The sequence below is a fragment of the Myotis brandtii genome, unplaced genomic scaffold (assembly GCF_000412655.1).
Source record: "Myotis brandtii unplaced genomic scaffold, ASM41265v1 scaffold83, whole genome shotgun sequence".
NCBI classification, from domain to species: domain Eukaryota; kingdom Metazoa; phylum Chordata; class Mammalia; order Chiroptera; family Vespertilionidae; genus Myotis; species Myotis brandtii.
The window spans coordinates 325,772-346,824 of record NW_005371371.1 but is presented as its reverse complement, the minus strand read 5'-3'; the positions used below and the strand labels follow the sequence as shown (position 1 = coordinate 346,824).

The 21,053-nt window shown below is 45.3% G+C and overlaps 1 protein-coding gene across 2 annotated transcripts in view; it reads left to right on the top strand.

Annotated features, from left to right (window-relative positions):
* Positions 1–21,053, top strand: part of LOC102260494 (coagulation factor X-like) — a 25,193-nt gene continuing 4,140 nt past the window's right edge. Inside the window, exons 1-6 of one of the 2 annotated variants that reach the window (XM_014531950.1) lie at positions 1–122; positions 2,884–3,035; positions 12,106–12,130; positions 13,038–13,151; positions 14,835–14,963; positions 19,615–19,907. In XM_014531950.1, coding sequence (XP_014387436.1) covers positions 53–122; positions 2,884–3,035; positions 12,106–12,130; positions 13,038–13,151; positions 14,835–14,963; positions 19,615–19,907 — 783 coding nt within the window. In that variant the 5' untranslated portion in view covers positions 1–52. Of the gene's footprint in view, positions 123–2,883; positions 3,036–9,734; positions 9,760–12,105; positions 12,131–13,037; positions 13,152–14,834; positions 14,964–19,614; positions 19,908–21,053 lie in introns of both variants that reach the window. The other variant, XM_005884431.2, reaches the window with a different exon arrangement.

The following is a 21,053-nucleotide window of genomic DNA, read 5'->3' as shown; positions in this document are numbered from 1 at the left end:
CTTGCCCTGGAGGCTATCACAGTGCGACCGCAACACTGTCCTAGGCCACACCATGGCCGGCCCGCTGTGCCTCCTCCTGCTCAGTGCCTCCCTGGCCAGCCTCCTGTCACCCGGGGGAAGTGGTAAGCACCCCTCGACCTCAGGCTACAATGGTGGTCTCCTGGAGGAGGAGAAAGGGTGGGGAGCTGGGGTGATGCCCTTGAACCTCCACAGTGTAGATAGTGGGTGCCCGTCCCCTGTCAAAGGCTGACATGAGACAGCTGGGCTTGGCGGTCTCAGACAAGGTAGCTTAGGGCCAGGTGTGCCTCCCTGTGGGTGGAGAGTCAGACAGCCGGTCAGAGGTCATAAAGACAGATAGAAACACATGGACAGAGGAAGAGGGAGAGAGACAGAGAAACATAGACAGACAGAAAGACAGAGACAGACAAACACAGAGACAGGCACACACACAGAGAGAGACAGAGGGAGAAAGAGAGGCAGAAAACAGAGAGGGGGAGATGAAGAAAGAGAGGGAGCGAATGGAGAGGTGGCAGGTAGAGACAGAGAGAAGCCGCTTTCCTCTGCCAACAGGAGCTGGGGGAGAGGAGGAGAGGGGGTCGGTCCCAGGCAGAGAAGAGTGTCCATGGCAGGGAAGAGAATGAGAGAGAAGCTGGTGTTGCCACCCTCAGGCTGGCTCAGCCAGGGGGAGGGGCTGCCCAAGGCTGGCTCAGATGGGGGTGCCTTGACCTTCCAGGGCCCCAGGGCCTGTCCAAAGAGAAAGGGCTCAGAAAGGAGAGAAGCAGAGCAAAGTCAGAAGAGAGAACAGAGGTGGCATCACCCCTGAGGTTTGTCTGCATCCTAGGCCAAGTGCAAGGACAGGAGCACTGAGGAGCGACCCAGGTGTGCAGGAGAGGAGAAAGCGGTACAAAGTCAGAAAATGAAAGAGAAAAGCAGAACAGAGAAGAGACCCATGGAGGGGAATGAGAGGGGAGAAACTGCTGTGCGGATTTTATTTCAAAGTCAGCACTTGGTATTGAAGCAGATATTCGAAGTAGTGGGGGAGAGGCCCAGAAATACTAGCGAGTTTGAGGCTGATGCTATTGGGGTAACACTGATGTCACAAAAAGAAATGAGAAATTTGGAAGGGAACGTGATTTGAGGTAGGAATGAAGCTAACCTTCATTGAGCACCTAATGTGTGCCACACTGGACACTGGGAAGTGTATACACTCTTTAAAACAACTCGAAGAAGTAAGCCTATGTCTTGTAATTTGCATTTGCCAATATTAAGTAGTAGGTGACCAAGGTGTATTGGAAACTCAGGCCTTCTAGATTCTGCAGCACTGGCTGTGTGTTTTGGTTTTGGACGTGGGAGTTTGGAGTTTGAGATGAGGGGAGATATCCACCACGATGAGAGAGTTGAAAGCATAGAGCTGGGATGAAAGTTGGGACTAGCAATACCAACGTGGAGAGTATTATGGTGAAACTCTAAACTCTTCAGTGGAAAAAGAGAGAGGAGTGCAGAGGGCGAGGAAAAGAATCTGAGGGCCTCCTGTCTCACAATGGAAAGAAGAAAGGAGTGGTGAGTGAGGGAGAGATAAGACTCAGGCAGAGAGTGGGGACAAGCCAGCTGCAGACAGAGACCACGGGGAGGACTCAGAGGCTCTCTGACCCAACACGTTTTAACTGGTCATGAGCAGGTCACGACTCATTTGTGAGTCATGAGATCAATTTAGTGGGGTTTTGCTTTTAATGAAAAATAACAGAATCAAGTAGAAAATTTTGTAATAAGTACTATTTTGTAGAAAATTATAGTAAATACTATTTCTTGAAATTTCTATTTTGTTTTTGTTATTGCTGTTATTTTTCTTTGTAATTCTCACCTGAGGATGTATTTTTAGTGATTTGAGACAGAAAGGAAGGAAACGAGAAGGGGGGGTTTGGGGGAAGAGAAAGAGAAAGAGAGAAAAATCGACGTGAGAAAGAAACGTCAATTGCTTCCCATACGTGCCCTGACTAGGGTCGGAACCCACAACCTGAGTGTGTGCCCTGACTAGGAATCTAACTGTCACCTTCTGGTGTCCCGGACGACACTCCAACCAACTGAGCCACACCAGCCGGGTTGAAACTTCTGGGGTTGTTTTGTTTTGTTGTGTTTTTTAATCATCACCTGAGGATATTTTTCCATTGGTTTTTAGAGAGAGTGGAAGAGAGAGAAATATCAATGTGAGAGAAACACATCGATTGATCACCTCCCTCACACACTCCGACCACAGCCCAGGCCAGGGAGGAGCCTGCAACCAAGCATGTGCCCCCGACCAGAATCGAACTCAGGACCCTCTGGTCCACAGTCTGATGCTCTATCCACTGAGCCAAACCAGCTAGGGCAAAACTTCTGTTTTAATTTATATTTGGGAGTCCTGGGACTTGATATAAATCAGACCTTTAATTGTAGATCGTGATCAAAACAGTTTCACAACTCCCCACTGAACTCTGACCTACATACAGGGTGGGTGAGGCTCAGGGTGAGGATGAGAGTGGAGGGGCACAGCCTGAGCCAAAGCACAGAGTGGAGTAGCCGGTTGCAGGGAGGGAGGTGACAGTGGCCTGGAACCACTCTGAGAAGGGAGAGTTCAGGAGAGGGGGTTTGCATTGACCACCCTAAAGCTGGGTGTGAATGTGCAGGGAGGGTGGTAGTGGATTGGATGGGATGTGTCTACTTCTCCAGAAAAGGGTGTGTGGGGTCTAGAACAGGTACTGTATGTAACTCAAGGAGGAGTCAGGAGGGAGATGGGCGTTTCTTTCCCAGCTGCCTGGTGCCTGAGGAAGGAGTTCTCAGCCTTTTGCAGCAGGGAAGTGACCTTATAATTTGATAAAGTACTTTGTGTGCTTCCCTGTCTTCCAGTGTTCATCAAACGGGAACATGCCAACAGCTTCCTGGACAGGGTCAATTCATTATCTGAAGAGACAAAAAGAGAAGACCTTGAAAGTGAGTGTGTGGAAGAGACTTGCCACTACGAAGAGATCCGAGAAGTCTTTGAGGACACGGAGAAGACGGTAAGGGTTGGTGAGACGGGGAGACCAGTTGTGGACGGTGCTGGGCCTGAATGGAGATGCTGTCTGGCCCCGCTAACCTGTCTATGGAGGCTGTCAGTGTCGCCCACGCTGGGCCTTCACTCCATGCCCTTCTGTGCTGTGGCCTCCACCACAGAGAACAGCTCAGGAGAGGCTTTCTGGGGTAGGAGGTGGGGAGCCTGTCTCTTTCTACCACTTCCAAGGCTTTCGTTCCTGGTTCCTCACCCACCACATATCTCCTTGTTTTGTGGGTAGGAAGCTGAGAAGGTATGGCCAAAAATTGGTTATAAGAATTATGAGAACTTCTGAAGGTATTGTTAAATCTATTCTAAAACATAACAAGTTTATTTAAAATTATTCATGCCCTTGGCCAACACCTCCCTGGACTGGGAGACACACACACACACACACACACACACACACTGTGAGTCATTGGATTTTGCCAAGATCCATGGCCATAGCCATATTTGACGTCTGGCACCTGAGTTGCAGCCTTCAGAGCTATGGCGCACGGGCACACGACAGTAAAGGCTTCCCTGAAAGTTGCTAATAAGCCTCACCCACTTTGGGTAGGGCCCTGGGGAAACATGGCCGCCATGAGGACGTGAGGTGGCAGTGAATGGCGGCAAGTGATACTGGGAAAGAATGAACTGAAGACACTTTAAAGCTGAAGAGAAAGTGGCCGAGAAGGAGGCCAAGCAGCAGCTCCGAGAGAGACAGGTAGGCCCGGCTGCTGCCACCACCACAACACTGAAAACAGACAGTGGACCCGCCATCCCCACTGCAGAACCCCCACCCACACTGAAGGCCCCCATCCACACTGAAGGCCCCCATCCACACTGCAGGACCCATACCCACACTGAAGGACCCATACCCACACTGCAGGACCCATACCCACACTGCAGGACCGCCATCCACACTGCAGGACCGCCATCCACACTGCAGGGCCCCAACCACACTGCAGGACCCCACCCACACTGCAGGACCCCACCCACACAGCAGGACCCCTACCCACACTGCAGGACCCCACCCACACTACGGGACCCCACCCACACTGCAGGACCCCTACCCACACTGCAGGGCCCCATCCACACTGCAGGACCCCACCCACACTGCAGAACCCCACCCACACTGCAGGACTCCCATTCACACTGCAGGACCCCCATCCACACTGCAGGACCCCGTCCATACTGCAGGACCCCCATTAACACTGCAAGACCACAGTTGAGCTCCCACCACATGCTGAGTGCTGAGGAGACCCGCACCACACAGGCTCCATGTAGACCCGCTCGCTTGCTGAACCTGCTGACCACCTGACCAACATCACCTTAAGGGGTAGGTAGTCTCTATGCCAGAAGAGCCCGGGGAGGTTCATCTTCTGTGCCCTTCGAGTACAGGTGAAGTTGCAAGTCATGGCCAATTCAAGGAATTTTAAATCAGAAGAATTTATTTATATCGATAACAGACTGCCTCGGGAGACATAATTGGAGTTCGAGAGAATCCTGGAAAAACAAAGAAGGGTTTGCAGAGTGTCATTCTCCATAAAATGACACTATTGCCTCAATGCTCATATATGTCACCTAATCCTCACTTTGGCCTCAAAGACAAAGAAACACATCATTGGAGATACTTGGGCTTGGACCTGAATGACTTTGCAAAGAAGAAATTTATCATCCACAGTAATAGCATCACATGTATAAGAAGATTTTGGTAAGTTGGGATTCCTAGACATTGAAATTCCTAGGATGAATGCCATCTCTAGTGGAGATGTGCCCAAGTTTTTCATCACCTCACTAAATAAGCTGAACATGAACTTACATATGAGAATTGCTCCAGAACTCTGCCACAAGATGCTGGTGAGCAGTGGCATTGTCCCGGGTTGTGAAATTGAATGCCAGTTCCAGATGATTTGACTCTAATTCACCAGCAGTGATTTTACATGGCCTCTACAGATCATGATGATCTCCTGAAACCATGGAAATTATGTAAGGGATGGTGAAGCACATTACAGACAAGATCACATCCACCATCCCAATGGCCCAGAAGGCCAAACCCATCAGACTGACTTCACCCCATCTACAGAGTCAGCATGGTAGAAGCACGTGAGAAAGCCCTGTGAGGAACTAACCTGCCAGGAACAAACCTTGTTCAGAACTGAAGAAACTAAAAAACATTCTTAATAATACCTGTGTGGCAAAAGCTATTGAATGTCCTTTACCTCAGGCCACAGCCAGACTCCGATAATCTTGTCAGAGAGCTCCTGAAAGTGAGTTGCAGCAACCTCATATTCATCTGTGATCACCCACGGATAGTGAGATGTTTGGCCAAATGGACCACTCTGGGTTTCTCTGAGCACTTTGAGCTATTTGTCACGAAGAAGGAAGTGTGCAGTACCTACAATGACTTAAACAGTTCCATGCAGCAGCAAGCAGTTTTTTAAAGAACAAAAGAGAAGCATCTGAGACCTTGCTTCCTGGCAACTACCATCAGTCTTGCCTCAAATAAACCCTTAAAAATTTTGAAGGAAGAGAGAGACGGAGGAAGGAGGGTAAGGAAGAGCAGATAAAAGGCACTGATGAGGAGGAGGCTGTGTTCATAGATGAAAAGCTCTGTACTGCCATGGAGTGCCCACAGCTGGCTGGGGCTTGGATAGTAACCGCATCGCATCACCATGTGTCTCACAGTCTCCACTAACATTACAGAAGTACTTGTGTTTCCTCCCATAAAACCTGAAGCTAGGAAGGAGAATATAGCAACCACTAATACATTGGAAAACACACTTGGCACTTCTGTCTAGAAAATAGTCACTGTAAATTGTGGGACTCAGACATCTTTGTATTTCTGCAAAAGCTCAAGGTCTGCAAGGGATTCGTGTATGTTTCTATCCGTTTGACCACCAGTGTTCATTTCAGCCACCAGAAGAGAGAAGAGGCATTGAGAATTCATTTTCATGCCTTACCAAATAAATGATTTGTCTATTTTTAAAAGTTATTCATAATTTCAAGAAGTATTTTCACTTTTAAATGCTCTTCGAATTCACATAGGCATAGTTTTGTGTATGAAATACATACACAAAATATTAATGAATATTTGTAATTCCAATCCAAGTTTAGGTACTACTTTTTTCTCAGCATCATCTCCCAAACACTCTTCCTTACTTCTATATATAGCTACCATACTTATAATCTTAAAGACCTAAATTAAATTCTATTCTATCAACACATTTACTTCTTTCCCGTTTTGGCCATATAAGATGTTTTCATATTACTATTATGAAATCATGCACATGTATATTTCTTCTGGATTATCTCCTAAGAAGAGCAGCTGCTCCAAAGAGGATTACTGGATCAAAGGTTAGCAACAAGTCTGGTTCCAAGTAATATGGAGAAAGCACACTCTACCCTGTCTCCCACTGAATGTAACTACAAAACCTGGGTAGACTGCATGGAGCCACTATTTGAGGACCCTGAAAAGTAAATAGCAGCAGTCATTAAAGAAAACGAGAATTCAAAGTACCACAGAATTGTGAGTTTATCATTTGTATCCCCTGCAGTTCTCCAGACATCACTCCACCTGAATCTAACTGATAATTGTACGATTCCCAACGGTCCTGTTGCAAACCCCCTCTCCTCAAAGTTCCCAGCATCCACCGAACTTTCTACAAGATAGGCCATATCCTGTGTCCTAAAAACACATCTTGATTTTTGGGGAGAAACCAAGATGGCAGCATAGGTAAACACCAGAGTTTGCTGCCTCGCACAACCACTTCAAAAATAAAACTAAAAGATGGAACGGACATCACCGAGAACCACAGGAAGACTGGCTGAGTGGAAATTCTCCAACTAGAAGGAAAGAGAAAAGCATACTGAGACTCAGAGGAGGTGCGGTGTGGAAGTAAAATACTAAGGTACAGAGGCGCACGTGGAGCGGGCTCTGGCTATGGTCCCTCCGAGGTTTGTAGCGGTTGCTGGGACAGAGAGGCAGAGCCCCTGGGTACGGGCTGAGAGCAGCCATAACTGCTCCCTCCTCCGCCCTGTTGATCCTGTGGGACCCGCCCCGCCCAAGCCCTGCACAGAGGCATTTGCCGGATAGCCTCAGGCAAAGGCTAGATTAGCACCTCCCTAGAGGACACAAGTTCTTCCACTGCAGACACAGCTGATTAACACAGCCAGTTGGCCTGGAGGTCAAATCCCTCTAGTATTAACTACAACAATCAAGGCTTAACTACAACAAGACTGCGCACAAAGACCACTAGGGGGTGTACCAAGAAAGCGTAAAAAATGCGGAGACAAAGAAACAGGACAAAACTATCAAGGGAGGATATTGAGTTCAGAACCACACTTTTGAGGTCTCTCAAGAGGCTTCTAGAGTCTGTCGATAAACTTGATGAGATGTACAGGAAATCTAATGAGACCCTCGATGGTGTGATAAAGGACCATCTAGAAAGTAAGCATACACTGACTGAAATAAAGAATATTATACAGACTCCCAACAGCAGACCAGAGGAGCGCAAGAATCAAGTCAAAGATTCGAAATGCGAAGAAGCGAGAAACACCCAACCGGAAAAGCAAAATGAAAAAAGAACCCAAAAATACGAAGATAGTGTAAGGAGCCTCTGGGACAGCTTCAAACGTACCAACATCAGAATTATAGGGGTACCAGAAGATGAGAGAGAGCAAGATATTGAAAACCTATTTGAAGAAATAATGACAGAAAACTTCCCCTACCTGGTGAAAGAAATAGACTTACAAGTCCAGGAAGCGCAGAGAACCCCAAACAAAAGGAATCCAAAGAGGACCACACCAAGACACATCATAATTAAAATGCCAAGAGCAAAAGACAAAGAGAGAATCTTAAAAGCAGCAAGAGAAAAAAAGTCAGTTACCTATAAGGGAGTACCCATACGACTGTCAGCTGATTTCTCAACAGAAACTTTGCAGGCCAGAAGGGAGTGGCAAGAAATATTCAAAGTGATGAATAGCAAGAACCTACAACCAAGATTACTTTATCCAGCAAAGCTATCATTCAGAATTGAAGGTCAGATAAAGAGCTTCACAGATAAGGAAAAGCTAAAGGAGTTCATCACCACCAAACCAGTATTATATGAAATGCTGAAAGGTATCCTTTAAGAAGAGGAAGAAGAAGAAAAAGGTAAAGATACAAATTATGAACAACAAATACACATCTATCAACAAGTGAATCTAAAAATCAAGTGAATAAATAATCTGATGAACAGAATAAACTGGTGATTATAATAGAATCAGGGGCATAGAAAGGGAATGGACTGACTATTCTTGGGGGGGAAAGGGGTGTGGGGGATGCGGGAAGAGACTGGACAAAAATCGCCAACCTATGAATGAGGACAGTGGGTGGGAACTGGGTGGAGGAGAGTTATGGGAGGGGAAAAAGAGGAACAAATGTAATAATCTGAACAATAAAGATTTAATAAAAAAAACACATCTTAACAAATGTTAAAGATTGAAAACATATAAAAGGTTATCTGACCATAATGAAATTAACCAAAAATCAGTAACAGGAAAATTTCTACATATTTGGAAATTAAACAGCACACAGCACACTTCTAAATAATTTGTGGGTCAAAGAGAAAGTCTCAAAGGAAATTAGAAAATATTTCCAGTTGAACAAAAATGAATATACAACATAGTGCTTCTAGGGGAACTTACAGCATTAAAAGTTTTTATTGGAAAAGAAAGGTCTCAGATTGATATTCTAAGCTTCCACATTAAGACACTAAAATAAATAAATAAATAAATAAATAAAAAAGCAAAATAAAACCACAAACTGGGTGTCTTAAAATGCTTTTTCTCTCAGTGCTGGAGACCACAGGTTCGACATTAAGGTGTCACCAGGGTTTGTTCCTTCTGGAAGACCGGAGGAAGAATCTGTTCCACGCCTCTCTTCTAGCTTATGGTGGCTGCCAACAATCCTTGGCTTTCCTTGCCTTGTAGATGCATCACTCCAATCTCGGCTTCCATCTTCACATGGCCTTCTCTCCGTGTGTCTGTGTCCTTTTCTGTCTCTTATAAGGACCCCCTCATTGATTTGGGGCCCACCCTAATCCAGTAGGATCTCATCTCAATTGATACCTTACTTACATCTGCACAAACCTTATTTCCAATAAAAGTCACATTGTGAGTTTACACCTGAATTTGGAGGGTTGGGAGACACTATTTAACCTACTATAGACAGAAAAAAAATGTTTTAATCTATGAACATTTTTTAGTTAATGTAGGCTCTTGATGCCCTGATTTGAGTTAATTACCAATGATCATTTTCTAAATTACCATGATTATTAACCAATAATTCATTTCTTTATTGAATCTTTGACCCAAATATTTCAACTAAAAACCATTTACTGGAGTAGCAAACAGAGCAAAGCATTTTTGGTACAATCCATTTCTTGGAGATTCACTTGAAAATACACTTTCAATATTCAACAGAGATGGTGATTGAAGCCACTATCTGTACCTTTATAGATACAGAAGATCTAAAAAATAGTTTCCCGTTTAGATTGAATAGTTCTAGAGCAATTTGTTTTGGAAAATGACCTCTGTTTGGGAAAGTATCCTATTCAAGTTGAGTTATTAGGTTATAATGTGTTATAGGTGTAAAATGTCTGTGCTTTCCCTAATGTTCTTTAAAATATTTTTTCTCTTTTAGAATGAATTCTGGAATAAATACAAAGGTGAGATGTATGCTATTTTAATCTTAAGTGAGAGGGGTTCATTAGGATATTTAAGTTGGGAGAAATTGTGTTTGAACTTTGAAAATGCTTGCTGAATTGCCTTTCTGTTCCTGTTTAAATCCTATGTATTTAACTTGTTCCATCTGAGCATTTTCATAACAGTTATTGTAAAATAGTTTTTTATAGTAACTTTACACTAATCCTAATGTTGCCACTTACATATAGATTTAAATCAGTATATTCTCATTTGAGAATACCAAATTTAGTGATAATTTTAAAAATCCAAGTATATTAGGAAAGAAATAGAGTCGGAAAGATTGGACCCTATAATAAGGTAAGCATCTTGAGTCAATCCTTATACCATCTGAAATGGCATTAATCCTGACTAATTAAATCTTTTTTGTTCAGGTTACATTTGTTCCTCTTTTTTTCCCCCTATAACTCCCCTCCTCCCAGTTCCCGCCCCACCCTCCGCCCTCACTCCCCACCCACTGTCCTCATCCATAGGTGCACGATTTTTGTCCAGTTTCTTCCCGCATCTCCCATTCCCCTTTCCCCGCCAAGAATAGTCAGTCCATTCCCTTTCTATGTCCCTGATTCATTATAATCACCAGTTCATTCTGTACATCAGATTATTTATTCACTTGATTCTTAGATTCACTTGTTGATAGATGCATGTTTGTTGTTCACAATTTGTATCTTTACCTTTTTCTTCTTCCTCTTCTTAAAGGATACCTTTCAGCATTTCGTATAATACTGGTTTAGTGGTGATGAACTCCTTTAGCTTTTCCTTATCTGTGAAGCTCTTTATCTGACCTTCAATTCTGAATGATAGCTTTGCTGGATAAAGTATTCTTGGTTGTAGGTTCTTGGTATTCAGCACTTTGAATATTTCTTGCCATTCCCTTCTGGCCTGCCAAGTTTCTGTTGAGAAATCAGCTGACAGTCGTATGGGTATTCCCTTGTAGGTAATTGAGTCTCTTTCTCTTGCTGCTTTTAAGATTCTCTCTTTGTCTTTTGCTCTTGGCATTTTAATTATGATGTGTCTTGGTGTGGTCCTCTTTGGATTCCTTTTGTTTGGGGTTCTCTGCGCTTCTTGGACCTGTAAGTCCATTTCTTTCACCAGGTGGGGGAAGTTTTCTGCCATTATTTCTTCAAATAGGTTTTCAATATCTTGCTGTCTCTCATCTTCTGGCACCCCAATTATTCTGATGTTTGTACGCTTGAAGCTGTCCCAGAGGCTCCTTACACTATCTTCGTATTTTCGGATTCTTTTTTCATTTTGCTTTTCCGGTTGGGTGTTTTTTGCTTCTTCGCATTTCAAATCTTTGGCTTGATTCTTGCGCTCCTCTGGTCTGCTATTGGGTGTCTGTATAATATTCTTTATTTCAGTCCGTGTATGCTTAATTTCTAGTTGGTTCTTTATCATAGCATCGAGGGTCTCATTAGTTTTCGTGACTCTCTCCTCAAGTTTATTGACAGCTTCTAGCACATTTTTGCAAGCCCTCAAAATTGCGATTTTTAGCTCTATATCCTCCATTTCTGTCATGTTTTTTTGTCTCCGCATTTTTTATGCTTTCTTGGTGCACCCCCTAGTGGTCTTTGTGCGCAGTCTTGTTCTAGTTGAGCCTTGATTGTTGTAGTTAATACTAGAGGGATTTGACCACCAGGCCGACTGGCTGTGTGAATCAGCTGTGTCTGCTGCAGTGGGAAAACTTCTGTCCTCTGGGGGGGCGCTAATCTAGCCTTTGCCTGCGGCGATCCGGCAAATGGCTCTGCGCAGGGCTTGGGCGGGGCGGGCTCAACAGGGCGGGCGGAGGGAGCCGTTATGGTGCCCTCAGTCCTGTTCCCAGAGGCTCTGCTTCTCAGAACCCCCGGAACCGCTGCAAACCTCGGAGGGAAAGCTGCCTTCCAACTGATGCCAGACACTCCCGCTTCTCCCGTTTGGGTCCGAGTCCCCAGCGATTCGCCCGTATCTGGAGCTCAGAGTCTGAGACTCCCCCCTGACCGAAAACGACAACCGCGCTCTCAGCCACCAGCCCGCTTTGCGCGCGCACCTCCGCACCTGAGTTTTTTCCACACTGCGCCTCCTCTGAGCCTCGGTGTGCTGTTATTTTTCCTTCTAGTTGAAGAGTCTCTCCTCAGCCAGCCTTCCTGTGGTTCTGGGTGATGTCCGTTCCGTCTTTTAGTTGTATTTTTGAAGTGGTTGTTTGCGGCAGCAGTCTCCGGTGTTTACCTATGCCGCCATCTTGGTCTCTCCTCTCGAGTTACTAGGTTTTAATCTGTTATAGGTGTAAAATGTCTGTGCTTTCCCTAATGTTCTTTAAAATATTTTTTCTCTTTTAGAATGAATTCTGGAATATATACAAAGGTGAGATGTATGCTATTTTAATCTTAAGTGAGAGGGGTTCATTAAGATATTTAAGTTGGGAGAAATTGTGTTTGAACTTTGAAAATGCTTGCTGAATTGCCTTTCTGTTCCTGTTTAAATCCTATGTATTTAACTTGTTCCATCTGAGCATTTTCATAACAGTTATTGTAAAATAGTTTTTTATAGTAACTTTACACTAATCCTAATGTTGCCACTTACATATAGATTTAAATCAGTATATTCTCATTTGAGAATACCAAATTTAGTGATAATGTTAAAAACCCAAGTATATTAGGAAAAAAATAGAGTCGGAAAAATTGGATCCTATAATAAGGTAAGCATCTTGAGTCAACCCTTATACCATCTGAAATGGCATTAATCCTGACTAATGTTTTCATTCTGGCAACACCATTCAAATTTCTCAAAATGACTATTGGACTTATTTCTAAATTAGATTGTACAAATGCACCAAGAAATGTGAAGTCCCGTGTTGGTGCTGGGCAGTTGTCTCTGCATTCTCATTTTACCCCCAGAGCATTTGGAAACAGGAACCCTAACATCTCTGTTGTCCAGTGTCAGACACTCACGTCTTCCCCCTTCCAGATGGTCCCATGTAGTCACCTCCTAGAGCTCTTCACTCTAATGTAAAAATGCTGTCAAACATTTCAGCAAAAACTAGAAAGCTCAGCCAATGATCCAGTAAGATAAGAGCATCACATACACAGAGCCACAAAAGGTGAGGATACAGTGACGTTCAGTTAGGAGAAATTGTTTACAGGGAAACAGGAAGAAGTCCACGTTCATTCGAGTTATCTGAAAAATGTGTGCCAAGATCAACACAGCAAAGTCATTTCCATGGTGATGGAAATTGCCCGCAAGCTTCGGTTTCCAATCCCTTTCTTTGCAGATGGTGACCAGTGTGAAAGCAATCCCTGCCTGAATCAGGGCAGGTGTAAGGACGGCCTTGGGGAATACACCTGCACTTGTCAGGAAGGATATGAAGGCAGAAACTGTGAATTACGTGAGTTCCTCTTCTTGGTAGGCCTTCAAGTCCGAGTTACCTGAAGAATCGAATGTGGGAAAGAGGGAAAAAGTCAAAATGTCCAAGGGAACAACCTCAATTCACTTCTGATGTCAAGTCTGTGCTCCATTATGAAGGGCCACTGTAGTCACAGAAAACAACAAAAATCAATGGCCCTAAAATCCACTCAGTGTTGGAGTTCAGTGAAACACACAGTCCCCTCTCTGTTCCTCTGAGAGAGGCTGTGGAACATTCATGAAGCATGTGGCCCACTAACATAGAAACGAGAATTGACTTCTTGGAGTAGAATGTATCCCTCATCGTTGTTACTTATATTCCTTGTGGTCCTGGGCAATGATTCTAAATCACCACACCTCTCATTTATTAGTGCAAATGCCAATACTGATCGGGATTGTCTAATTATAAAAATTTGAAACATTTAATTAATCTTACTTGGAAAAGTCACTAGGAGTTTTCCTAATATGCTGGTTAATTTTTAAATAAAAATTAGCTTTAATATTAAACCGGATTTCCCTAAAGAGAAAGATTTGCATTTCTTTTAAATTACTTAATTTATCATCTTTGGAATGTGCTCTTCAATTAGATTACTTCAGAATATTTTCTGCCGGGAAGGAATATCAATTAGGCATCGTTTCATCCCAATCCAGAGCTGCCGCTCTTGCACACCTTTTGGCTCTGACCCCAGGGCCATGGTGAATGTTTTCTAAAGTTTCATTAACGTTGATCTTTGCACCATAATTACTTTTTCATCAAAACCCAAGTGCGGAGTGTAAACGGCCAGGGTAGCATCACTGATGTGAGTTTGGAGGTTGAGCTCAGTGCACACAGGAAGCAGGTGGGTGATTCTGGCTCAGGCAGAGCTGCGGATCTGAGGTCCAGGGAGACTCGGCTTCACACGGACACCGTGCCAAGAGCTTCCCGTGACCCGTGAGGTTTCCTGTGAGGTCGTACGGCCTCCTCCACTTTACAAGTGAGGAAACCGAGGCCCGTAGGTTGAAATGACTTCCTCAAATCACACAAGTGACAGAAGGGCCAGTTTGGCACTCAGGTTGGCCTGCCTCCAGGATGTGCACTGCCTGTTTTGTTTCTTCTTCCCACCACACTGGGGCCCAGACCCCAGTCTCTGAGACCCTTATTACACAGGGACTCTTCTAGCCTCAGAGTGGGTGGGCCTCTGGCCACTCCACCAGGCTCCTCTTGAGCACCTGGCCCGGAACCCACCCTCCTGCAGGCAGCCCTTCCAAGCTGGTCAGGACCCATGTGCCTTCTTAGCGCTGAACTTAAGACCCTTCCAGCCTCCAGGGCCCTCACTGGCCATGTTCAGATTATTTAAGGACCTCCTGGAAGGCTGGTGCCAGGGCCCAGCAGATACTCAGCTCTCGCCCTAACTGTACGCCATGGTTTCCCCAGGCAGCCTGGGCAGTGAGAAAAGCACACACACAGGCATGGTCCTCTCACCCCACCAGCTGCTCTGGGCAGCCCATCCTGTTTGCACCAGCTGATGTGCATGGGCCATGTGGCTCCGGCCTTTTGTTCTAGCCAGGTGGCTGCTGTAGGGCTCACGGTGGGTGTATGTCCCCCTGGGGCTGCTGTCCTTTCTCCTGGCCAGCTGCAGCCTCATTTCCCCAGCCTGTCCTGAGAACTAACATTCGTCCCTTACAGCCATGCGAAAATTCTGCAGCCGGAACAACGGGGACTGTGACCAGTTCTGCAGAGAGGAGATCTCCGTGGTGTGTTCTTGCGCCAGCGGGTACATCCTGGATGACAACGACAAGTCCTGCATCTCCACAGGTAGGAGGCGCATGGGGCAACTCCACCAGGGCTCCCTGAGTCAGAGAGGCCAGTGCAGGATAGCTGGAGCAGCCGGGGTGGGCCGCAGATTTGGAGACAAACCCGTTTCTGGGAGCTCCCTGAAAATTGAGCCGGCGATATTACCTAACTGCTTAGTAAATGTGCAAATTAAGAGAGCAATGCATGGAGGACACTTTGCACAGTGCCTGATTCATAGCAAACCCTAACTATGTAATGAGTGTGTGGAGGCCTGATTTGTACCCCTGGATAGGACAGGAGACTTGGGAGACTGGGAGTTACAATGAACCAAGATGAGAGTGCAGGCGGGTGAGGGCAGCCAAGGCCTGACTGTAGGAGCTGGAGAGTTGGAAAGAGGGGAGCCGAGGCCCCTCGAGAACTAATTTAGGCCCAAGCTGGTTTGGCTCAGTGGATAGAGTGTCAGCCTGTGGACCAGAGAGTCCCGGGATCGATTCTGGGCAAGGGTACGTACCTGTTTCAGGATCCTCCCCAGCCCGGACCCTGGTTGGGGCTCGTGCAGGAGGCAACCAATTGATGTGTTTCTCTCACATTGATGTTTCTCTCTGTCTTTCCCTCTCTCTTCCACTCTCCCTAAAAATCAATGAAAAAATATCCTCGGGAGGATATTAACAACAACAAAAAAGAACTAATTTAGGTTGTGTGGGCCTCAATGTTCATAAAATTTATTTATTATTTTGATTGATAAAAGCCGGACACGATGAGTCTGGCCTAGAAGCTCGGGAGGGCATGGCCTATTAAGGGGCTGAGTACGGGCCAGGCCCCTGGGGTCTCACACACTGTCCAAAGGTCGTCCTATGCTGCAGGGCCAAGCTGGAGCCAGTGGTGCTGAGGCGCCACTCCTTTCTCTCAGTCTCACAAAGGCACCAACTTGTTTTTCAAAGCCAGGTTCCCTGACTGACTGACAGCTTCAGCATCAAGTGGTCGAGGGGGGTCAGGGAGGTGAGGGTGTACAAATACAAAGTCCCAGACCCACTCCACAAGACAGGAACATTCCAGAATGACTGCTATTAGATAACATCAACTCTCTCAACAAGTAAAAGACAATATCATTTACATCTCCATTGGTAATGAGATTTTTAAACTTATGCTGGTTCAACAATAGGGGGTAGACTGTAACATGCATGCAAATTTTGTTTAAATTCCAGGAATAATTACAAATCAATTTAATGAAGTGTGATATTGGGGGGTGGGGGGGATGAGGTAAACTACTTCCTAATTCAGTATTTCAAAATATAGTGATTACAAATATCAACACCGAACTCTTTATCTCCATCTAACACAGCACAAGTCTGCTGGGGATGGGGAGGGGTCCTTCAGATCCTGCTGGAGCCCTCGCAAACACTAAAAAGAACTACATTCTGCTTATCTGATTTTAGGCAAAGCCAGGGCAAAAGAGAGGAGCCATCTGCTTTCTTTTTTTCTTTCTTCTTAAAATAAACCTTTATTGTTCAGATTATTACACTTGTTCCTCTTTTTCCCCCCATAGCTCCCCTCCACCTGGTTCCAACCCCACTCCCTATCCTTACCACCCCCCGCCCCATTGTCCTCGTTCATAGGTGTATGCTTTTTGGCCAGACTCTTCCTGCACCACCCACACTCCCTTTCCCCCGAGAATTGTAAGTCCACTCCCTTTCTATTCCCCTGATTCTATTCTATTCACCAGTTTATTCTGTTCATCAGATTTTTTATTGACTTGATTTTTAGATTCACTTGTTGACAGATATGTATTTGTTGTCACTTTGGTGTTCATAATTTTTATCTTTACCTTTTTCTTCTTCTTCCTCTTCTTAAAGAATACCCTTCCGCATTTCATATAATACTGGTTTGGTGGTGATGAACTCCTTTAGCTTTTTCTTGTCTGTGAAGCTCTTTCTCTGACCTTCAATTCTAAATGATAACTTTGCTGGGTAGAGTAATCTTGGTTGTAGGTTCTTGCTATTCATCACTTTGAATATTTCTTGCCACTCCCTTCTGGCCTGCATAGTTTCTGTTGAGAAATCAGCTGACAGTATGGGTACTCCCTTGTAGGTAACTAACTGTTTTTCTCTTGCTGCTTTTAATATTCTCTCTTTGTCTTTTGTCCTTGGCATTTTAATTATGATGTGTCTTGGTGTGGTCCCCTTTGGATTCCTTTTGTTTGGGGTTCTCTGAGCTTCCTGGACTTGTAAGTCTATTTCTTTCACCAGGTAGGGGAAGTTTTCTGTCATTATTTCTTCAAATAGGTTTTCAATATCTTGCTCTCTCTCTTCTTCTGGCACCCCTATAATTCGGATGTTGTTACGCTTGATGTTGTCTTAGCGGCTCCTTGCACTATCTTTGTATTTTTGGATTCTTTTTTCCTTTTGCTTTTCCGGCGGGTGTTTTATGCTTCTTCGTATTTCAAATCTTTGACTTGATTCTTGGGACCCTCTAGTTGGATCTCTGTATATTATTCTTTATTTCAGTCAGTGTATGCTTAATTTATGACTGATCCTTTTCCATTTTTTTGGCATTTTCTCTAAGAACCTTGAAAGTCTCACTAAGTTCCTTGGAGATTTCTAGAAGATTAACTCTATATCCAGTAGTTTGCTTTCCTCCATTTCTTTCATTTGTGACCTGTTTCTTTGTCTCCGCATTTTGACTGCTTCCCTGTGTTGATAGAGTGGCTTTGTGTGCTAGGTGTCCTATAGGGACCAGTGGCTCAGCATTCCCAATTACCTGGACACTCTTGTTGCACCCCTTTGTGGGCTGTGTGCACAGTCTTGTTGTAGTTAAGCCTTGATTGCTGTTGGTGTCACTGGGAGGAATTGACCTCCGTGCCAATTGGCTGTGAGGACCAGTTGTGTCTACGTGGGAGAACTTCTGTGCTGGAGACACCCTTATGGGGCAGGTCTTGCTTCAGTGGGGCTTTGGCGCTCACTGAGTCTGCCCCCTGAGTGTGTCTTTATGGATGTTAAGAGTTTTAATCTGGATGGTCTCACTCTATCCACTGGGTAGACTGACTATTAGATCTCCAAGGGGGTGCAAAGTCACCCACTGCCTGAGGCCACCCAACGGGAGCTATAGAGATCTGCAGATTCCTCCTCTTTGTTAGGGGTTTGGAGGTGCTCAGATGAGGCAGAACTGTGAAGTAATGCAGGCTAATGATAGCCTTAGGCCTTTTGGAAGCTGTGGGTTTCTCTGACCCAGCTGCAGTTTGACAGGTTTTTAGGGGGAGAAAGGACAGACCATTCGTATGCAAAAGCCTCTGGGCACAGCTTGGGTGGGGTTGTAAATTGGGTGGAGTGTGGTCTCAGGGAGTCACGGTGGGGTGCAAACAGCAATGGTTGCCATCGGCCCTCCCCCGATAGGTCCCTGGGTCTCTATGTCCCTCCGCCCTGTGCAGGAACAATGAACACTGCAAGCACCTCTGCGAGAAAGCCGCCCTCACATTCCGGCCCTATGCCAGACAGTACAGTTTCACTCCTTATGAGTCTGAGTCCCCACATTCTCGCCCAGAACTGGATTTCAGAGCAGTCGGGAGCTTGTATCTCCCTCCTGGTTGAAAAAGACAACAGCGAACCCAGCTGCCAGCCCCTTTCACGCGAGCCTCCATACCTCCACATTTCCACACCTCTGCACCTCCTACTGGACTCAGTGTGCTTTTCTCTTTCCTTCTAGTGGTAAAATTTCCACTCAGCCAGCCTTCCCATGGTTCTGGATGCTATTCGTTTTGTCTTTTAGTTGTAGTTTTAATGTGGTTGTGGGCAGCAGCGAGTCCAGGTGTTTACCTATGCTGCCATCTTGGTTGTCCTCTGTTTTCTGATGGGCCTCCACAACTCTCCCTTTCTCTGTCCGGTGTTGGCCCCTCTCTCCACCTCAATTCCTTAGTTGGTAATAATACAGAAAGGAAACTTTCTGGTATTTGCTGACATCTCCCCTGAGCTTGGTGATGTTAAGGGTAGTCATCCCTGTTAGACATTATCATACAAAGCCGTGTTGTGTAGTGCTCCTTCTTATAACTCAGGTTGTCTACATATGTTGTCCCATTTTCCCAGAACAATTTAAAACAACAAAAATTCATTAGAAAATGTTTGCACACACAGCAGGGTTGACAGGATTTGACAGTGAGCACCCCTATGTGCCTACCTGGGTTCTGCCATTAACCTCTCTGCCTGCTTCATCGCCTGCCTGCCCTTCTGTGTCCTCTGTCCACTGTCAGCCTCTGTAGTATGTGGGTGCATTTTCCAAGTAGCTTATAGACAGACCCTTCAATGCTTCAGCATCCTGGTCAGCCCCAGAGCCGGTGTCTTCAACAGGTCCTGTAGGTAAGACTGACACACAGTGGGGGCACTGACGGGAAGGGCACTTTCCTTGCATCATGACAGTCACGTCCACCTTGTAATGCCACCGAGATCAAGACACAGGGCACTCTGCACCCCAAAAGTTCCTCGCATCCTTCCCAGTTACCAAGCACACGCTTCACTCTTCCCCAACTGCAGTTCTCCAGGCCCTCTGACCCGACCCATAACCTTGGGGGTCGGAGCCTCTCTCTCTCTGGCCTCCCTATGCCTCCTGCTGCTAATGAACTGTGCATGCGGTACAGGGAGGGTCTCACTTTGCTGAAGCCCGAGGCCATTGGTTTTTCTTCCAGAGTCTTATCCCTGTGGGAAACTCACTCTGCCACAGAGGAGGAGGCCAGGGTCCCTGACCGCCCACAGCAGCGAGGATCCCCCAGAAGACAGTGGAGACCTGGATCCCACCAGGAACCCTTTCGATGGAGACCTGGATCGAACCACAAACCCTTTCGATGGAGACCTGGATACCACCACAAACCCTTTTGATCTGCCGGGCTTGAATAACACACAGCCGAGCTCTGCAGAGGAGAACTCACTTGTCAGGATAGTGGGAGGGAGAGACTGCAAAGATGGCGAGTGTCCCTGGCAGGTAAGTGCTGAGCACCTTTAGTGAGTTAACTGGATGGGCGACCCATTCTGGCTGGCACTGCAGGCACAGCCATGGGGGCCGAGGCCGGGATCATGACGCCCACGCACACATGTGGACCCTCAGCAGGCTCTAAGCTCCCATGCTGAAGGAACCTGAGATGAGAAGGAACTTGGCCCTTGCCTATGCCCTCTACCCCTGCTGCCCATTCCCATCCCCCATGCTCAGGGTCTGAGCCCTAAAGCCTCTCCTACAGTAGAAGGAGAGATGGGGTGCCAACTCAGGCCTTGGATGAGCAGGTAAAGGGCAGCTCCCCTGATTGTGGGTGAGGTCTCTGCTGGCTCTTCTGTTTGACTGGAGGCAGAAAGATTTACTCTCCTTGTTTCATTTCTAATTTGGTAAATATTTTATTGAAACACCTAAATTCTAATGAGGCAGAGAGCAGCAGTTCTCAACCTGTGGGTCACGAACCCTTTGGGGGTCAAACAACACTTTTCACAGGGGTTGCCTAAGACCATCCTGCATATCAGATATTTACATTATGATTCATAACAGTAGCAACATTACAGTTATGAAGTAGCAACAAAAATAATTTTATGATTGGGTCACAACATGAGGAACTGTATTTAAAGGGCCAGAAGGTTGAGAACCACTGCGTTCTCAATGTCCTATAATTTTATGAGTCAAGGTCTTTTACCATCTTTGTTAAGTTTATTCCAGGTATCTTATTTTTGTTGTTATTGTTGTTATTGCAATGGTAAATGGGATTGTTTTGTTAGTGTCTCTTTCTGAGAGTTTATTATTAGTACATAAAATGCCATCAATCTCTGTGTGTTAATTTATATCCAGCTACTTGGCCAAATTTATTCATTAGTACATTTATTGATTTCTGAATATTGACCCACTTTGCATTCCCCAAATAAATCCCACTTGGTTATGGTGTGTGATCTTTTTAATGTATTGCTGGATCTAATTTGCTAATATTTTGTTGGGGATTTTAACAGCTATGTTCATCAGAGATATTGACCTGTAATTTTCTTTCTTTGTAGTGTCTTTATGTGGTTTTAGAATAAAGATAATGCTGGTGTCATAAAAAGACCTTAGAAATAGTACTTTCTCTTATTTATTTATTTATTTATTTATTTATTT